The 19,348-nt window shown below is 34.8% G+C and overlaps 1 protein-coding gene across 1 annotated transcript; it reads right to left on the reverse strand.

The window, feature by feature from the left end:
* Positions 1 to 26: 26 nt before the first annotated feature.
* Positions 27 to 19,333, reverse strand: LOC129798481 (uncharacterized). The gene is made up of 4 exons (XM_055841640.1): positions 19,045 to 19,333; positions 8,995 to 9,905; positions 400 to 3,302; positions 27 to 326 (listed from the first exon to the last, which is right to left on the reverse strand). Exons 1-4 carry the CDS (start codon positions 19,068 to 19,070, stop codon positions 219 to 221), a joined length of 3,948 nt encoding a protein of 1,315 aa, XP_055697615.1. The 5' UTR covers positions 19,071 to 19,333; the 3' UTR covers positions 27 to 218.
* Between the last annotated feature and the right edge of the window lie 15 nt (positions 19,334 to 19,348).

The following is a 19,348-nucleotide window of genomic DNA, read 5'->3' on the forward strand; positions in this document are numbered from 1 at the left end:
GAGTTCGAACAATTAAACAAACTAAATTGCACTTCTACTTATTTTTATTGCATTCTCTCTAGAAAGAAGACGAAAAATTTCATCGTGTACAAATCCATTTCCCAAGTAAATTTTAAGAAGAGAAAACATTAAGTTTAACAAACTTATTTGTACTCAAACATCAATTAAGGTTAAACAAGTAAAAAAAAGGACGAGAAATATTAAAGAAAAAACATTGCTCACATGTGAGAGCCTTTAATGATATCGAGATCAATGTTGACACTCAACGTTGGCCAAAGAGATAGATCATCATCAATGTAGAGATCTTCAGTGTCGTTCTTTGATCCCTGGAATGAACGATATACGTATGTAGAGGGGGGGTTGTTGCTAGAGGTGTTCTCGTATCTAGCGACGACTCACCTCAGCAGGCAAAGACGTTGAAGCTCTCTTGTTGGCAACACCTGGACAATTCTCCAGATCTTCACCATCAGATTCTTCAGGGAGACTTCCAGTGTAGGAAGTCTTCTCGCACAGAGATTTCTCCCTGCGCCAGAGGGAATTTTCAAAACGATCGAGATCCTCTTGAGCTGCCTTCTTCTGCTTCCTTATGGCACTCTGCAGAGCTTCTGGACGCACAATCATCAACTTACGGGAATCTCTCTCGAAGGAGCTCTTCTCCAGCGTCTCATCGTGCTGCCCCGAATTGAAATGCTCAACAATCTGAGCTGATAAATCAAGTATCTCACGTTGAATCTCATAAGCTTTCTCTCCACGATGTCCTATCATTTTTATATCAATTTTTGGCTTAAAGCCATTGTCCTGGCCAATTGTTTTTGGATCCTTGAACATATCCAAATGAATTTGACTGATCTTCTGGCTAATATTTGCCAAATCGTCGTCAGTGGCGAAGGAGTTGTTAAAAATCTCCTGATTGTTGTGCTTCACCTTCAGATTCACATTAACCTTTCGCTCCCTGAAAGAATTATCCAGGGAGATATTGCATGAACTTCCGCGTCTCTCATCAATCTCAACCTCTGCACTAAAAGCCTTCCTGTCTCCCAACTTGTCAACTTCCTCGGAGAATTTGAAATTTTGCGGCATTGGTACAATATCCTTGGTTTTGGTTTTGTCAGAATCATCCGACAAAAAGTTAAAGGAGCTCCCATTGGGCGAAACAGAAGGCTTCCTTTCTGACAGCCAAGCATATCGCCTCAGCTTATTTTTTCTGGCAATTGGTGCCTTTGGTAAATCACATCTTCCCACATTGAAAGAATACTTGCTGGGTGAGAAAACCTTCTCCACCTTCTGTTCCTTCTTTTCCGGCATCTCATCCTGGACACTAATCTCAAGTGTGGATGTTTTTTTCTCACTCTTTTCCGTGGCTGCAATCAAATCTTCTTCAGATGAACAATTTCTACTACCATTGAGGAAGCATTTCTCAAGTTTGGCTTTCGCTCTTTCGACAAATCCCGAAGTTCTGGAGGAATTCTTAACGTCTTCCTCATTTCCCGACGACTCCTTGGCTGAATCCCCAACAGCTACACTTTCCATCCTCTCATTCAAATTCATCCGAGATTTAGCTGGTGCTCCTCCAAAAATATCCATTGCTCTCTCGATAACTCTTGATTTTTTCTTTTTGGTCGTACTAGTCCTTTCCAATCGATCACCCTGTTTTGCCGTTTCGAGAAGTTTATTGTGAAAATCTGCATTGCTGTTGAAAATTGTCGATTGGGATAGATTGAAGAAGGGATCTTCTGGTTTCTCCTCATATAGCTGCGAATAGAGAACTGAACGCTTCTTTCTTGTACTCTCTGACTTTCCCAGGGAAGCAATTGAGAGAGCATCACTGAGTTCTCCATTAGTTCTCTGACTAGGAGTTCTCTGAATATTCCCCAACAGTTCATCCAGACAACTATCAGCCTTGGCAATGAGCTGTGACTTCTCCTGGTAGAGACTATTTTCCACAGACTCCAAGGAAACATCATTAAAAATGCCCAAATCATTGGCAGAATTGGCAAAAGAAGCTTCCCTAAAACCCTTCACGGAAACTTTGTCAGATCTTTCATCAGTATTAATATTTGGATTTTCTGGATTTTTCTTCTTTTCCTTCTCAATTTTTTCTCTGGCTTCCTTCTCCTGGATCATACATCGCACATCCTCCAGCAATGACGCAAAATGAGGCGGTGGAATAAATCTATCTTCAGGTTTTGGTTCCAATCCCATTGAGAAGACTTCATCGAAAAACTGGCATCTCTCTTCATCAATTATCGGTATTTGAGATCTTCCGGAAGCATGAATAGCTTCTAGCTCCTCATAGGAGTACATCACGTATGGTACACAGCGATTGAGCATTTCCCACAGAAGTACAGTCAAGGAGTAAACATCACACTCTTTGCGTGGCACAACAAAAAGTGCACGAGCTTTAACCAATTCTGGAGCCTGATAGTAGTGCAAGGAGAACTTCTGACGATAATTTTGAAAGTATGGCATATGCTTGGGATCAACATTATCCACTTTCGCAGCCCGAACCGTTGGTGTAACTTTCGGACTCAAGATCTGCCTGGACATCTTGATGTACTTCTCCTTGTCCACATTATCTGGCATTTTGGGCGGAACTCTAGCCTTGCCCATAACCCTAAATCCATCGCATCGATTATAATAGCCCTGACGTCCATAACTCTGTTCCAACTGCTTCTTAATATCATACTTAACACTCGTGGCTAGTTCAAAGCAAGTCAACTTCACACAAACCGGATGCATACGCATCATGATAGCATGGCTTGAGATATTTGAATGAACATAGCCACATTCATGCAAATATTCAACTGCTGAAGCTAACTGCTGAATTATCGAAATGGTATCCCCAACAGGAAATTCCCGATTGTATTTGTACATAAAATAATTCAGTGTGAAGTCAAATGGTTCCATCACGAGATTAATTTGATTCAAACCCCTGTCTAGATTCACAGCCATAAGGACCCCAACATCGGGATGACGCAAATAATTGAGTATCTCAAAATCCCTCCTCGATGCCATCTCAGCAATATCATAATCCTTCCCCTCACCCAGAGAGTACTTACGCACAGACACCGTGGAGTTCCGGAAGATGCCAGTGGAGAACTCAAGGGGAGTGAGGATGGTGCTTCGTGGTGCTGCCTTACGATGTTTGATCTCATTGGGCCAGCACACAATGACATTTTGTGTCCGATAGAAGTCCTGGAATCGGGTGTAGAACGGATCCATGACGGACGTGTCAAAGGATTGCTGCGTCCAATTCGAGGGCATTTCGGTCTTTGTTGGTCCATCAAACACTTTGGAAGTTTCTGGAAATGAAAGATTAAGAATAACCCTATAACCCTTATTTCTAGGAGACACTAACAGGAGAAACCACGACAGAATTTTCCATGAGGTAGAATTAGATATAGTGGGGTATTGTAGTCTACCCTTAAAGAAATACTGAGCAAACTATTATTTATTTAGGGTACATATGGAGAAGTGTGGCAGCTTTGAAATGTGGCAGTTTTGAAATAGGGCTTTTTTCTACTATTTTTAAATGGAATTGAGCCTTACGATGTGTTTCAGATATCTCAAAAACTAATTCATCGATTCCTTTCATTTTTGGATATGTTTTAGAGGTAGTCAAGGCGGACATTTCGTCCTTAGGCACCAATACTCCCCAAAAATTCTTTCTTGCAGTTTTCAAGGTCAGTATTTTTAAACTATTTTAGTTGTTCTATATCTGAATAAACGTGCTTTAGGCTTATACAAAATTTCTAGATCTCTCAGAATAAATCAAAGGGACAGATAATCCTAACCGGCTTATGTAGGTGAGATTCTTAATGTGAGCTAACTCGGAATGTATGCAAATTTGATTTACAGCTGAAGTTGGGTGACGCCATTCAGTTATCTTGAATCAAATGCGTGAAATTATACAAATTTTGTATTAAAACCAAAATATCAAGGATTTGGATGAACTGACAGAAAAGTGATATATGGGTGAAACGTAGACGAGAAAGTTCTCTATAATTTTGCCATAGAACATGATCTCATCGATTACTCAGAAGCCGAGATAAGCGCGGTTTTTTGTTTCTCAACTCGTTTTTTCGACCAGATCGCCCCAAGTGTTCATTTGATGAACTTCAACTATATCAAAGAATTGTTGTATTTTGTGAGACTTTCCATTTAAAACCCTATATGAAGTGGCTTGGTGGAGTAGAGGCAGTCAACTTGGCATCTGAGTGATTTCAAAGCGTTATTATGGGAAAAATCAATTTTTTCACACTTAAACGGCAAAATAGGAGTGATAGAGTAGTCTGAGCGGAAAATGATGTAGCGTGATGAGCGGAAAATGATAGGGACGATCCCGATTTTTTAAATAAAAGTGAAACAAATCAGATCAATGAGTATTATTTTAATATTGTGGACTTGATCTCTTATTCTTTATGCCAGAAATAAGGTCTTTTAGCTACACTTAAGACCAATTCATGAAGAGTTTCTTGATTCTTGCTTAATTAGCGCCATGCGCTACTGATAGCGTTCTTGAGTTCATCTACGTTCCCCACGGTCGGATACTACTTAACTTCTGCGTTAAATTATCTTGCAATGATGCCTTACAGATTTTCAATATGATTTGGGCTAGGTAAATCATCTGACTAATACAAAATGTGTAGTTTTTTGTCCTGAAACCATTTCATTACAAGACTTTCTTCGTGAATTCCCGCATTATTCTGCTGGAATTTGATATTACCACTAGTTTAAACTTCAGAAAATGCCACCGGTGCATCTTCAAATAATATTCAACACTTTTCAGATATAATTTTAGTGGTGATTCAACGGTTTCGTGTATTTACAACGCTATCAGTAGCGCATGGCGTTAATTAAGCAAGAAACTCTTCATGAATTGGTCTTAAGTGTAACTAGAAGACCTTATTTCTGGCATAAAGAATAAGAGATCAAGTCCACAATATTAAAATAATTCTCATTGATCTGATTTGTTTCACTTTTATTTAAAAAATCGGGATCGTCCCTATTTGAATTTCGCTCAAAAATCACCTAAAAATTTGATATTTAGCTGGTATTCACGCACGAACGCAAGTGCACGTTGGTCACTACCATAAAAAGTCTTGTTGGATAGGCCTATATTATACAAAAAAATATTAGGTCGATCCGACTTACAGACCACCCACACCACACACTTATAAGGCCGTCCCTATTTGAATTTCGCTCACTGTATCTCCGGTTCTATTGAAACCACAGCGCACTTACGCCCCATTTTGGAAACGTCCTAGACTGGACTACAACATACTAAAATTTCATTAACTTGCACAAAGGAATTTTTGAGAAAATGAGTTTGAATTTTGATGAATTTTGACGCTATCACAGCGCCACCTGTGGTGAATTTTTGAACTTCCATCTGAAAGTGCTCATCGAGACGAAATCAAAAAGCCAAAATTTAGGTCGATATGTTAATTAGAACCGGAGATAGAGGCCGGTCAATATTCGAACTTTGACCCCTTATAGCTCAGGTCAGGGGTTATGGATCGACTTAAGGTTTTTTTTGTTTGATAGGTATAATCGAGGGCTACAACATACTAAAATTTCAGTCCGATGCACAAAGGAATTTTTGAGTTATTTTACTTAGAAAATTGGAAAATCTTCTTTTTAAAAATAGCGCTCCTAGCGGTGGTTTTATGAACTTGTGATGTTAGAAGGGGAAGTGGCATTTCACGAGAGCTTTCCAAAACGCCCTCACTTTTTAAATTCTGATAATTAGAACCGGAGTTATGGCCTGTTTCGGCTCCAAACAGCTGAAAAGCCGAAGCTAGAGGAAGAGAATAATCCGAATCTCGTCAGATTATTCCCTTGCTCTGGTGAGAACTTCCTGGGGAATTATTCCACTGTTTGGACTGACTCTCGGCTGTTTTCACGGCCTCTAGTAACGGCTCTTTCGAGCCACCGGGCTTAAGGCAGTAATGCCCCCTTGTGTAGGCTACCCCCGGGGGTGCCTCGAGAGAGTTTAACCAAGGTTAGAAATAAATTTCCAACCTTGCAGTCCGGCAAATGAATGCCTCTAGGGAAAAATTCCTCCAGAAATATTCTCAAATCCTGCCCTAGGTCTTAAGGCTTCTTGAAGAGAAGCCGCTGTTTCCTGGCAGTAGGGAGCCAATTGGCCGCTGGTAATCCTTAGGCAATAGGATGCCGCTGGTCTTGGGCCAAAAGGGAGATGCGATTTCTCTGGAACAAGCACTCTCGTGCTGCTAGAAGTGAAACTCAGGAATCTCTATCGCAATCTGATTTATTTAACAAAAATTAACCCTATTTATACAAAATCATTTTTACCCCACTTAATAACTAAGGTGAACTCCGTGAACCCATGATGCGTCATTGCAAAATTGCACATTCTTTATTTTGCTGACGAAAAATGCTGATCAAGAAGTGAATGAACGGGTGTCATTAGCACTAGGCATAATGACCTAATTTGACAATTTTCAATCTCTAATATCATAGAAACTACTTGTTAGAATGGTAGCAAATTGATACCAGATAGAGTTAAGGATATAGAAAATAGGATGGTAAAAGTTTAGGATCGTTTAGCATCCTAGTTTCTTCAATATTTGCCGTTAAAGTAAGGCTTGTTTTGTATACTTCGTGAAATGACTCGATTTAACCAAAACTAAAATCCGTATATTAGTTAAACTATTCGTCTCTAATTGAAATGACAGGACATTCCTAGTAGTAAAGGTATCTAAAAATAGTGTAATAGTCCTTAAATCCTTTAAGGATAAGTCATTGACTTGAAAAGTAGGGGTAACGAAAACCTTTGTAAAGTCTTGGTGAAGCCAAAACTATCCGACTTTTGTGTTGAATTATTCGTATCCTTTTTCAGATGTGAGGACTTATGATGAATATCCTGGCGATTTAACTATTCAAAAGTAGTTCGATATGAATTAAAACCCATTATTATCCCTCAAAGATTAAAAAATCCTAATTTGAAAATAATTTGTATGAACGTGCATGTTCATCTTGAACAGGCCATTTTAAGAATTGTTTTTTGGACCCTTATTGCTCGGGTCAGGGGGGTCGGGGGACCTTGAGTTTGGTATTGATCGAAAGCCCTAAGGCCCAGCTATAACATACTGAAAATTTGAGCCCGATCGATGCCATAGGGGCGGAGCCATTAAGAAAACAAAAAATGGGGATATTCAAAATGGCGGAAGGAGGGGTGGGGGGTGGAGGGTCAATGCACCAAGTTGCAATTTTCACCCGATATATGACCTTTGTCGAAAACCGCAAGTCGATATCTCTTTTAGTTTAGGAGCTATTAAGCTCCAAAGAGCGGTCGGCCGGACGGCCGGCCGGGAACGTAACTTAGCCCCCCATATATTCGTGATCAGGAAGTGGCGAAACACATTTTGGCCAAGTTTGAGCGCGATCGGAGGACATGAAATTTTGTTAGGGTTATAGTAGGTGAGATTGTTAAGAATCTCACCTAATATTTAGGGTAAAGGCTCATAATTTTGTCCAGTCTGCTTATAAGAATCGATGTTCCAAGTTTGAAGTGCGATATTTTCAATACTAATTGACATTTTTTGTTACTCTCTTTTCAGAAGGGTTGTTTAGAAACTTAGCAAGCTATTTATCGTCTTATTTTTACTAAAATTAGTTTTAATACGTTTAAAAATGAATTGATATGTAGAGGTGAATTTGACTCGAATTTTGGACAACTTGGTTATTAATTTGGACAACTTGGCTGTAAATTTGGATAGATAATCCGCCTCAACTGGATGCCCATTGTTCTTCATTTCATGAACCAATCTTACCAAGTCCTCTTCCTGTTCATGTAAGGGAAATGTAGAATGTCACAAGAACCCTGGAAACTTTCCATATCATTCATTAAAGTGAGTTGACTTCGGTACTCCAAGTAAGTACGGATTCGCTCATTCCCTGACCTTTCCGGGAGCCTTTCAAGGCATTTCTCGCTACATCTCTTTCATAGAGATGATGCTCCTTTGTTTCTCCAGGCATTTGTCCAACCTAGTCATCACAAAAGCTAAAACTTCACGAAATTTCGAGAGAAAAACACCTGTCCAAAATAAGAACCATCACCTCACTGGTGAATGTCTTAGAAAATTTCCCATTTTTCACACGAAAAATCAAATTCACAAGGCAAATCTCACTTCAGGTCAAATGTACAAATCACCATTAACGTTAATCAACACAATATTCAATGAATATTAACAACATTCAAAAAAAAAAGCGAAGAAACATTGTTAATACTTCACCACAGCTAAATAAGACTGAAGTAAACACAAAGTTCTGTCATATTTCTCGTAAGCAATTGCTCACACTGAATTTTCAACAAAGCAATTTTAACTCAAATCATATTCAACATTTAACGTATTTAGTGTTAAAATCTTCCAAAAAGAACAAATATTTAGATAGAATTAATTATTCATCAAATTTTGGAATAAAAATCCATCATTTTAATAAATTTATTTTTAGTGTCCAATGTTATCCTCAAAGTGTCCAAAATAAAAAACTGGACAAAATTATGAGCCTTTCCCCTAGAGCCTTTTTTTTGTCAATAGATTTTGAAAAGTATGGGTTTGTTTTGAAAAGGACTTGATATTCTTATCAAGTATCAAGTCTTATCTGTTTCCAATAGATTAACGGATTTATTAATAAAGAATTTAGTGATTGGAATTCGTCGTGTTTTCTTTAAAAAAAACTTTTTTATAAATATTTAAAAGGAAAAAAAAAACATAATGCTGAAAATACCTTTTCAAAATCGTTGTCGCAGTTTTCGGACTTTTGGGTAGTTGTGATTATTTCTAGGCGAGGAATTAATAACATTTTTTTTTTAACTTTAACCATCAATTGAGATATTAGGAAAAGAAATTATATAAATGTTAAATTTATGAGAAAATATTTTTTTTCAGTACGAATCATCAGTCTTTCAAGGGCTAACCTTATTTGAAACAGAAATACAAAGAAAATAAAAAATAAGAAACTTACCTTTGGGAATTTGATCCTCTGAAGATCCAAGTTCATCGGACTTGTCTAAATCAGTGACAGGGATGTGTCCATTGCCTCCCATCTGACTCCCCTCAACTGTTGTATCAATGAAGTATCCGTACTTGTCGCTAAGGAATCTAAATCCCTCGTCAATGACCTCATCGTATTCGTGCTTTATCAATTCTTCATTTTTCTCGACAATCGGGACAGTATTCTGCTTCCTTGGGTACTTTTTAGGAACATTCGGTTGCACACTGTGACCAATTACTTGTTCATCTTCCAGATCCTTGGCTGTGGTTGGAGACTTCTTGGCAATTTTCTTCTGCCTGTTCTTGATATTTTTGGAGATAACATAATCATCGCAGGTGGATGACGAGTCAATATCGAACTTTCTGTAAGATCCACTGAATCTTGGTCCATCGGTATCTTCTGCATTTTCACTCTCAATTGGATTGAGGCAACTTTTTGGAGCACTATTCGACTTCTTTACTTTCGGCAACGGAGCATTAGCGTCGAATCTTGGAGGTGGTGGAGGTGGAGCCTTGCCCTTCTTGTGATTCCTCTTGGAAGTCTTTCTCTCCCCAAATGCTGAGCTTTTGCATGGAGATGCAGCCAAGTCTGGAATTGAGTTACTGCGGAAGAATCCCTCTGGAGGAGTATTGTTACCAACCCCCTCGTCAATATCAGCATAAGTTGGTGATGATTTTTCACCACTGGAAGTTGATCCTATATTCTCTTCAGCGATATTCTCCATATTGTTATTCATAAAAGAACACTTTGGGCTGTCCAGACGTTTTTTTCTCCAATCATTGAAAGCCGAAAGGGCCTGCATATACTCCTCACTCTTGTATTTGTGAGGCTCGTCCACCAAAACTGGGGCACTTTGCCGACGTTTTGACAATTGCAAATCCCTGGACAAAGAAAAAAAAAAGTGAAGCAAGGTCACTTTGTATTCTTCCCAAAAAATTTGCCTTTTCGATACCTATAGAGGTCATAAAACTCATAAGAACCATCAAAAGTGACTTGTCACCTTTTTTCCTTCACTTTCTACCTGCTTGGGTCTTTGCCCTCCCTCAGTAAGATTCTTTTTTCGCAAACTACAAGGAGATTATAATGATTTACAAGCCCTTTTTTGCATAGAGAATTAACACCCCATTGGAAAATTTTCAGACAAAAATCATCGGGTTTTAGTGAAATTTTTAATATCTTTATTTCTTGTAGTTTTTATGAAGTTTTGTATCCTCCGATCGGGCTCAAACTTTGCCAATATATTTCTTATGATTCTTTGATTATGAAAATGAGATCGATAGAAAAAAGGGTCGCTAGAGACTCAAGTTATACATTTCTTGAAAAAAAGGGGTGGAAAAGCGTCCCAGGATTTAAGAAATGCTCTAACTCGGGACTTAGATGCTATACCTAAAAAGTACTTTCGCATCATATACTGTTTCCTAGTTCTGAACCGTTTTAAACTGATTCATAAATCAGTAAAAATATTCCACAAAATAGTTTAAAGAGTAATAAAAATGAGTTGTGCACAAAAATTATTTATCGGGTTTTAACCGGTTCATTACCGGTTCACAACTAGATTTGGACCGATTTATTATAAATCACTCAAAATATTTCCCAAAATACACATTAGGAGTACAGTAGACTCTCTCAAATTCGGGCATATGGGGGACCGAAATGTCAGCCGAATTAGATAGAAATTCGGGCGACAAACTTTTTGAAATGCAACGATTTTTTATTCATGTGCATATAGATATTGAGTTTACACACTCATATATAACGTAAATTGCATGAGAATCCCTCAATAATGCAAAATCACATCAAAACTAAGACAAATTATGGCAAATTTGAGCATATTTGATTCATTTGATAATCATAATCAAACTTGAAAAATGACAACAAACTTTTTTCAAATGTAACCGCTGCCCGAATTAAAAAGTAGCCCGATCTTAAAAGAGCCGAATTAGCGAGAGTCTACTGTAATTTAATTTAATTTCATATAAAAAATAGTTATCGGTTATGAACCGGTTCAGTTTTGTCGGAAATTCCAAGACCCCGCCAACGAGCCAAAACCTTGAAAAATCTTTTGACCTTGAAAAACCGTTATTAGGAATGAGCATTTTCATAAAGGTGAAAAATTAAAAAATAGATGGTCATTTTTAGGGACTGTAATATTTATATATCAGTAACTTAGTGAATCTGGCCAGAAAAAATCAATTTTCTTTGAGATAATTAAGAAATAAGTATTTTCCTAATGAATTATTTTTATAAAAATACTAAGCAGAGGGAAAATTAAAACATTACTAATTATCTTTAACAGTTTGATCATTTCTAATCAAGCGAATAAAAAAAAACATTGGGAGATAATACTACCTATAATTTTTCTTTTTTTTTTCAAATTTCATCTTTATGTGTAAAAAGAAATAAGCTTTTGTATTACATTAAAAGCTAATTAACACTTTCTCTTACTATAATGTATCTATTTAGTTTTTGGAGAAATCTTGATTACCGTACTGAAAAATAGTTTTAAAAAGAATTAATAATTTTAATGAGCTATTAAAGTTGACTCTCTCAACTAGGCTAACCTAATGACCAAAATTTCCAAGTGTTAGCTAAAATTCTTTACAATCTGATTTTATATTAATTAATTTTGAATTTTAGGGAGAAAATCTACATATAAGTAAATATTAATTCTAAATCAAATGTAAATATAAGTAGAGTTGGACAGTAACATAAGTAGCAAATAAAAATAAATTGGCTGATCGGAGCAGATCAGTCTCCATAAACATCTAATACAGTAGACTCTCGCAAATTCGGTTCTTTTAAGATCGGGTTACTTTTTAATTCGGGCAGCGGTTACATTTGAAAAAAGGTTGTTGTCATTTTTCAAGTTTGATTATGATTATCAAATGAATCAAATATGCTCAAATTTGGCATGATTTGTCTTAGTTTTGATGTGATTTTGCATTATTGAGGGATTCTCATGCAATTTACGTTATATATGAGTGTGTAAACTCAATATCTGTATATGCACATGAATTAAAAATCGTTGCATTTCAAAAAGTTTGTCGCCCGAATTTTCTGTCTAATTCGGCTGACATTTCGGTCCCCCATATGCTCGAATTTGAGAGAGTCTACTGTAGACACTTAAAGTGAATTGTGAATGACATACCTACCTGTTTACACTTTACTGTACTGACAAAGAAGTTAAAAGAATCAACTTTTGTAAATGCCAAAATCCGTGTTACTTCCACCGTTGGCATTTAAACTTATGAGAAATTTTCAACAAAAGAGATTTTTTAAGTAAATCGATTGCCATTTTCAAGAAAATATCTCGCAATGTCTAAAGGTTTTAATTAAGCTAAGAAAATAACAGGGCCAAAAGAAGTCTATATTTTTATATAAATCAACAATTATAACTATCTAAGGGCCTCGGCAGACCTGAGGATTAGCCGAGAGACGGCTTGACATAATTATACTTGAAATAATGGTTAAATTTCATTTACATCACTTTCCGCTAAGTCGTCTCTCGGCTTAAGTCGTAAGTGTGTCTAATGGCCTCTACACATTGGGAGCAATTTTAGTCAAAAATTGCGTTTTTGACAGAAATTTGACGTTTCCCCCTACAACGCTGCAGGGAATTTCCTTCAAAAAAGCAATTTTTGACAAAAATTTCTCCCAATGTATAGAGGCCATAAGGCATAATACACTATAAAAATTTCAGTAGCAAATTCGAAGTATTTTTGAAGATACAGAGTCGGAAATGAAGTAACACTGAATAAATTTGCATGCGCTCTTATGCCCTAGACACATTTACGACTTAAGCCGAGAAACGATTTAGTGGAAAATGATGTAAATGTAGTTTAAACATTATTTCTAATATAATTACGCTAAGCCGCCTCTCGGCTAATCCTCATGTCTGTTAAGGCCCTTACGAACATCAAAAACTTTAAAAGCGCGTTTTGTCCACTTCTCATTTTTACGGTTTTGTCGTATTGGCGGCAATAGTTAACTTATCTTCTTCATTATTAAATTATCTTCTATTTGAACTAAAAGAATTGTTATGAACCTATTTTTCCTATTTTTATATCTTTACCAAAGTCAAAATTTTGTTCCAAAAATGCGTTTATTTAAACTCTAAAAAAATTACGATTTCGCTATTTTCTTCGGGTTTTATTAGTTTAAATATGGAATACACTTATGAAGTTTGATTTTTTTTGTGAGCAATTTATGCAATTTATTATAAGTTAGCTTCAAGCTCCATAGTTAATTTGCCATAGGGGTGGTTTTCAGTTCCGTAATTATGGGAACCCCCTAAAAAACTTCGACACAACGACGGCTTAAACCAGAAAATGGCTTAGTAGAAAATTTTTATGGAATATAGTTTAATCACTATCGCATCTGTCCCGCATCTATACAGCCTGTACCTTTATATTATTATTTTTTTCTGTAATTGTCTCAGCAAACATCATATGCTAAAAAAAATAGTAATATAACAATCTAAAAATGTGCTTTTTTTAGATTTGGGTGACGATTGAAATAATTTCATTTCAAGTTTCAAAATTTAAAACATTAGCACCTTCTGGCAGTTACAATTCTATTTATCTTTTTATTATTAAGATTTATTTTTTGGCCATCCCATCACATTATCAAACTGAGATAAAAGGAAATATTTATAAATTAATTTTTAAAAATCTGGGGTAGTAGTAGTACCTAACCAACACAGTAAAAAAATTAAGACTATATAGTGTGTAATCTTTTACACCACTATTATAGTGTTAAATTTGTAAAAAGTGTTTAATTTAAAATTGTTTAATTTAAAGTTGTTGAATTTGGAATTGTTGAATTTTTATGTGTAAACTCAAAAATTGTTGAATTCTGTTTACTGTTGAATTTTCTTTTCATTTCGAAGATTTTGATTTTCTTGCCTTTTTAGACATTTTTATTGGTTTTTCCTGTACTCGGGATCCCCCTTAATACTACATTTGATGATCGGATCATCACGATATACTTATTATGCATATAAATATTTGATGTTCAATATGACTTTTGCCCAATGAAAAGCATCTCGACTGAAGTATAAGTCTTAATTGGAAATTCAACAATTTTTACACAACTTTTGTTTAAAAATTCAACAACTTTTGTTTAAAAATTCAACAACTTTTGTCTCAAAATTCAACAACTTTTATTTAAAAATTCAACAACTTTTGTTTAAAAATTCAACAAATTTGTTTGCAATACACAAGGCTTCACACTATAATAGTGTTAAAAATTATGATCAAACTATAATAGTGTTCATTTTTGATCATGTGACAAAAATACCATAAAGTTGTGTATTTTTTCACACTACAACAATGTGAATAACTGTAATCATACTATAATAGTGGTAATTTCTAGAATTTGTCAAACAGTTTTAAATCATGAAACATTGTTGAAAATTTTTTATGATTACAATAGTGAGAAATTTTACACAGATCGAAATTAAATAATTAATTTATCCGATTTTACACTATTATAGTGTTAAAATTTTACACATTTTCAAATTAAACAACATTGTTGAAAATTTTTCAACTATAATCGTGGTAATTTTCAATCATGTGACAATAAATTACCAAATTATTGTGCATTTTTTAAACATTTTTAAATTATATAACTAAAATGGTCGATTTTGCACTATTATAGTAGTAAAATTTTACACATTTTTTTTTTACTGTGTAGTACAGTGCCCGCTTTGTAATCCGGATGATTGGGAGACAATATGACAGATGTCCGCTTCGTAATCCGGATGGATTTTTGAATTTGTTCAACGTCTCGCAAATATAATACAACTTTTTTTGTAGAATTACAATAAAAGTTTTAAAAAAGATTAAAAAGACATAATTAAAGAATTCTATGCTATTATACCTCATTTATTAAACAAAAACTTCACAGGATAATTCATTCGAAGTCGAGAACTCGTCCGGATTACGGCGATCCGGATTAGAAAGCGGGCACTGTATTTCTCATTGCCCTTTCTCAAAATTTCCTCAATTTTAATTGTTCCACAAATACCTTTTCACTGGCCTTTTCACAAGAAAATACGTTACTCAGGTATACAATCATAGAACGAATATTTAATTTGTAAGTTATCTGCCTGATAAATAAGCAATATTTGTTAAATATTATATTTCCTATTGGCTAATTGGAATTTTCGTGATTCGATCACAAAAGATTTTACATATTTCGTATTCTTTATAAAGTATTTTTATTCTTCTTTATACCTTATTTCAAATGGACAATTTTATAAAACTTATACAAAATTAATTTTTGAGAGATCATACAAAATTATACCTTATTTTGAAAAATTTAAGCTTCAACAAGGTCAACACTAGAGGCGCTTTTAGTGGCATAAACAAAGAGTTTAAGCTTCCGTTTAACGATTCAGATGATTCTCATTCGAAAATGTTAGTATTATTTTGTAAAACATTTTTTATTACGGGGAGGTGGGGCTAATTTGAGCAGTATGGCTACATTGTTATACGATTATTTCTCATATATTTCTAAAGGAAACTGGGTTTTGACGTATTGCAATTTATACAAGAAAAGCAATTAGGGTAAAAGTCTAAAGCGAGACAGTTTGGAAAGTGGGACGAAGCAGTGTGGAATGTGAGACACCTTCCTAAAAACTTGATAATACATCAATTAAATATTTCAATTTTCGATAAAAAGATTATTAAACCTAATGTTGTGATTATTTGAGAAGTTAAAAATGCAAAAGTCATCATTAAACAATCAAAGGGTGACTTGCAAGAAGTTATTTTCTTTGTATTCTTGGAGGTTGCTAGGAAAATATCAAAGTGTTTTGTTTGATTTTTTGGCATAATTTGTGAAATATTAAGTCCGTAATGAAAATCGAAGGATATACATCCATTTAAAAGGTGAATAAAAAATATTTGTGAAATATTACATTTAAAAAGGATAGAAAAGTGATTTAATTTCGTGTTGCTTTCAAAACAAGTTTTATGAAATCTTGGACAAGTTGATTTTGTGAATGAATTTGGTGGTTTTGTGCACACAGAAAAAAAATTTGTAAAATTGTTCGTAAATGTTTGTGAAATCCTATGGAGGACTTACGAAATGCTCTTGAATCATATAACCCACAAACAAATTCGTAAAATTTTGTACTTTTTTCACAAACATTGTTCGTAAAATGATCACTTGACGAACATTTTTTGTACTTTTACAAATATTTGTTCGTAAATTTTTGCAACAAACAAAAATTTACGAACAAATACGAACAAATGACAAAATTTTACGGACATTTTTTACGGAGTTTGCGAACATTTACGAACACATGTTTGTAAAAGTACAAAAAATGTTCGTCAAATGATCATTTTACGAGCAATGTTTGTGAAAAAAGTACAACATTTTACGAACTTGTTTGTGGGTTATACGATTCACGACCCTTTCGTAAGTCTGCCATAGAATTTCACAAACATTTACGAACAATTTTACAAAATATTTTTTTCTGTGCAGTGAAATCATGTTAACAAGGACGACAAAGATTCTCAAGTACCCGGAGAAATAGTTGCAACAGCAGTTAGCAGCTGATAAGGACAAAATCTCCTGAAAGAGGCTACAAAGATTTTCAGATTCCGAAGACCACTTTTTCTGACAGAATGGATAGTAAAATATAGCAAAAACCCTGGAGAAAACAAAGTGGAGCCTCTACAGAACTACCAAAGCAGGTGGCAAAGGACCTAGGCGGATTGGGTATTGAAATATGTTAAGAAATTGCATCCGCTTTAAAGCTATAACTGCTGGACAGCGCGAAGTGTCTGTGAAATTTACAGAACCTTTTTTTGGTTAGACGTTCAGGAAGTTCTTGGTAATTAGCGTTCCTCAACTGTTACCCGGACATAAAGCAGAGATTAGCATAACCATCCAATGTGCAAGTATACACAGAAAACCACCAACAATTGATTTTCTACATATTTCGTATAATATTTTGTCATTAATATCAATATGTCCACCTTTCCAAAAATTTTGTCCCGCTTTCTAAAATTTTGTCCATCTTTTCAAAATGTGTTGTTTTCTAATTTGATTGAATATTCTAATTAATTAGTTGAAAATTCTAATAAAAACTGTTAAGATTCTGTTCGAATATTTCACAAGGAATCTCATGATACAAATTAAATTAAAATAATAAATATTTATTCGGCTTAAAAATCCATTTGAAATTGAATTTTTTTTCTTAAGTGTCTCCTTTTCCACAATTCACCCTATGGATCTAAATATAAATAAAATAATTGTAAGAACCAGCTTCATATAGAAATAGACGAAAAACCATATATCAATGTAGCCCCACAGCTCAAAATAGTCCCACCTCCCCCTAGTCAATTTCTAACATTAAATTTTTAGTTTTATTAAGACATTTTCGTTTAAATTGAAAATTCTTGTATGTAATTTCTAAGAATTCCGAGTTCATCCACTCTAAAAATCTCCCTTTACAAGTACCTTTAGGTTTCGCATTGGTTTTTCAGGTGCGTCTGTGGAGCGATAATTAAATCATCACTGACCAAATCAATGCTCTCCCGGAAGTCCGCATGATTGAGCCATTCTCCGTTAAAATAGATATGGAACAATTGTGGCCAGAAAAATGCAAAGAATGCAAAATTTCAGTGTTTATTTTCTACTCACAAGCTTCAGTGGATGTCAAATCTCTGAATAGCTAAATAATTGCGATTTTATCATTCTTTATCAATAATTATGGCGATTTATTGTCCGAGAATCCATACGAAGAGAAATTTTAAAAACATTTTAAAATAAATAAAATGGACAGCAAAGCTCTTTTTTTTTTTTTAATTCTATGGGATTTTTCCAATGTAAATTATGTAGTAATTTATACTAAGAAAATTTGAGGTTTATTTTTTTTTACATAAAAAAATAAATTTAGTATTTTATTTGTTAATGCCACCGGCAACCGGTATAAATTTATGAAATAGAAAATATGCGTCTTTTTCTTTCTCAAAAGACTTGCGCAAGTCTATCCCTTTCTTCTAGTCCCGAAATTTGACTAAACTAAATTTAATTTGGTATGATATTCCAAAGAAGAGGAGTACGAAAGAGTAGAATAGACAATAAAAAGTTTTTATGGCTTCAGCACAACTTTTAGATCGGGAAAATTTCATGAAGTCTAAATTCGAATTCCTTTCTGTCTCATACGGTTTGCATATGTCTGTCTCATTCCTTCGGACTCTTGTTCTTTTAAACATCACTCCAAATTCAATTTAGCTCAATCAAATTTGGAGTACGAAAGAATGGGATAAACATATGCAAAGAGTGTGAGAGAGAAAGGAATGTGAATTTTGATTCCATGAAATTTTACCGATCTAAAATGTGTACCGGAGCCATTATGACCTCAGTACACCTTTTAGATCAGGAAAATTTCATGAAATCGAAATTCTAATCACTTTCTTTCTCACATGTTTTTTGCATATGTCTATCTCATTTTTTTGCACTCTTTTTCTTCTTTTAAGCATCACAACAAATTCAATTTAGTTCAATAGAATTTGGAGCGCGAAAGAATGAGATAGACATATGCAAAACGTGTGAGAAAGAATGTGAATTTTGATTTCATGAAATTTTCCCGATTTAAAAGGTGTGCCGGAGCCATTAAAAAAGAGATGTGAATTTTGACTATGAAATTTTTCTGGTCTAAAAGGCATACTAGATTCATAAATAATCAAAGGCAAATGGTTGCAAACCCCTGCAAATTATAACCTGCATAAGCTCATCAAGCTTTTTGGGAACACAGGAAAAACCCCGTTTTACAACCTTTTATCGGAACATAATGGCATAATCTACTACAGGGACGCCTTCTAATGATCCTCCTAATGATTTTTAGCTCAATTTACCTGAAAATCCCAACCTCAAGAGCTAGTAAAAATCCTCCCAAACTTTCAGTAGTGTAGCGTCTTTATTAATTCCGCCATAGCTTTTCTTCTTTTTCCAAGAATTCTACAGAACTATTTTATAAAATAGACAAATTAATGAATGAATTACCTTGCAAATTTCCTTATGAAGTTCATTTTAGGGCTTTTTCACGATAATCAAGCCTTATTACTGAAAATGTTTCTGTGCACACTTTTCTTCACACTTTAGTATACATTTGCCACGATTACAAGTAAATTATTTACAAAGAAATCCTTTCAATCACAATAGAACACACACTCAGAATCACAAAACGGAAAATCAAGAGCAATTAAAAGCTCTTCACTCTATTTTTCCATCCGCACGCCTCGGAGGTTTCTGCAGAAATAAATTTTCGCAACGGTATTTTTGTGCTCGGCACAGTATTGCCCGTATT

Source organism: Phlebotomus papatasi, chromosome 1 (assembly GCF_024763615.1).
Source record: "Phlebotomus papatasi isolate M1 chromosome 1, Ppap_2.1, whole genome shotgun sequence".
In the NCBI taxonomy this organism is placed as follows: domain Eukaryota; kingdom Metazoa; phylum Arthropoda; class Insecta; order Diptera; family Psychodidae; genus Phlebotomus; species Phlebotomus papatasi.

Bases quoted from the DNA above. Each gene is read 5' to 3' on its own strand.
- LOC129798481 (XM_055841640.1), bottom strand. From the start codon at position 19,070: ATGAACTTCATAAGGAAATTTGCAAG. The intron at 3,303-8,994 runs GTAAGTTTCTTA...TTTCATTTCCAG, and splicing joins AGAGGATCAAATTCCCAAAG to AAACTTCCAAAGTGTTTGAT. The intron at 327-399 runs GTGAGTCGTCGC...CGTTCATTCCAG, and splicing joins CAACGTCTTTGCCTGCTGAG to GGATCAAAGAACGACACTGA.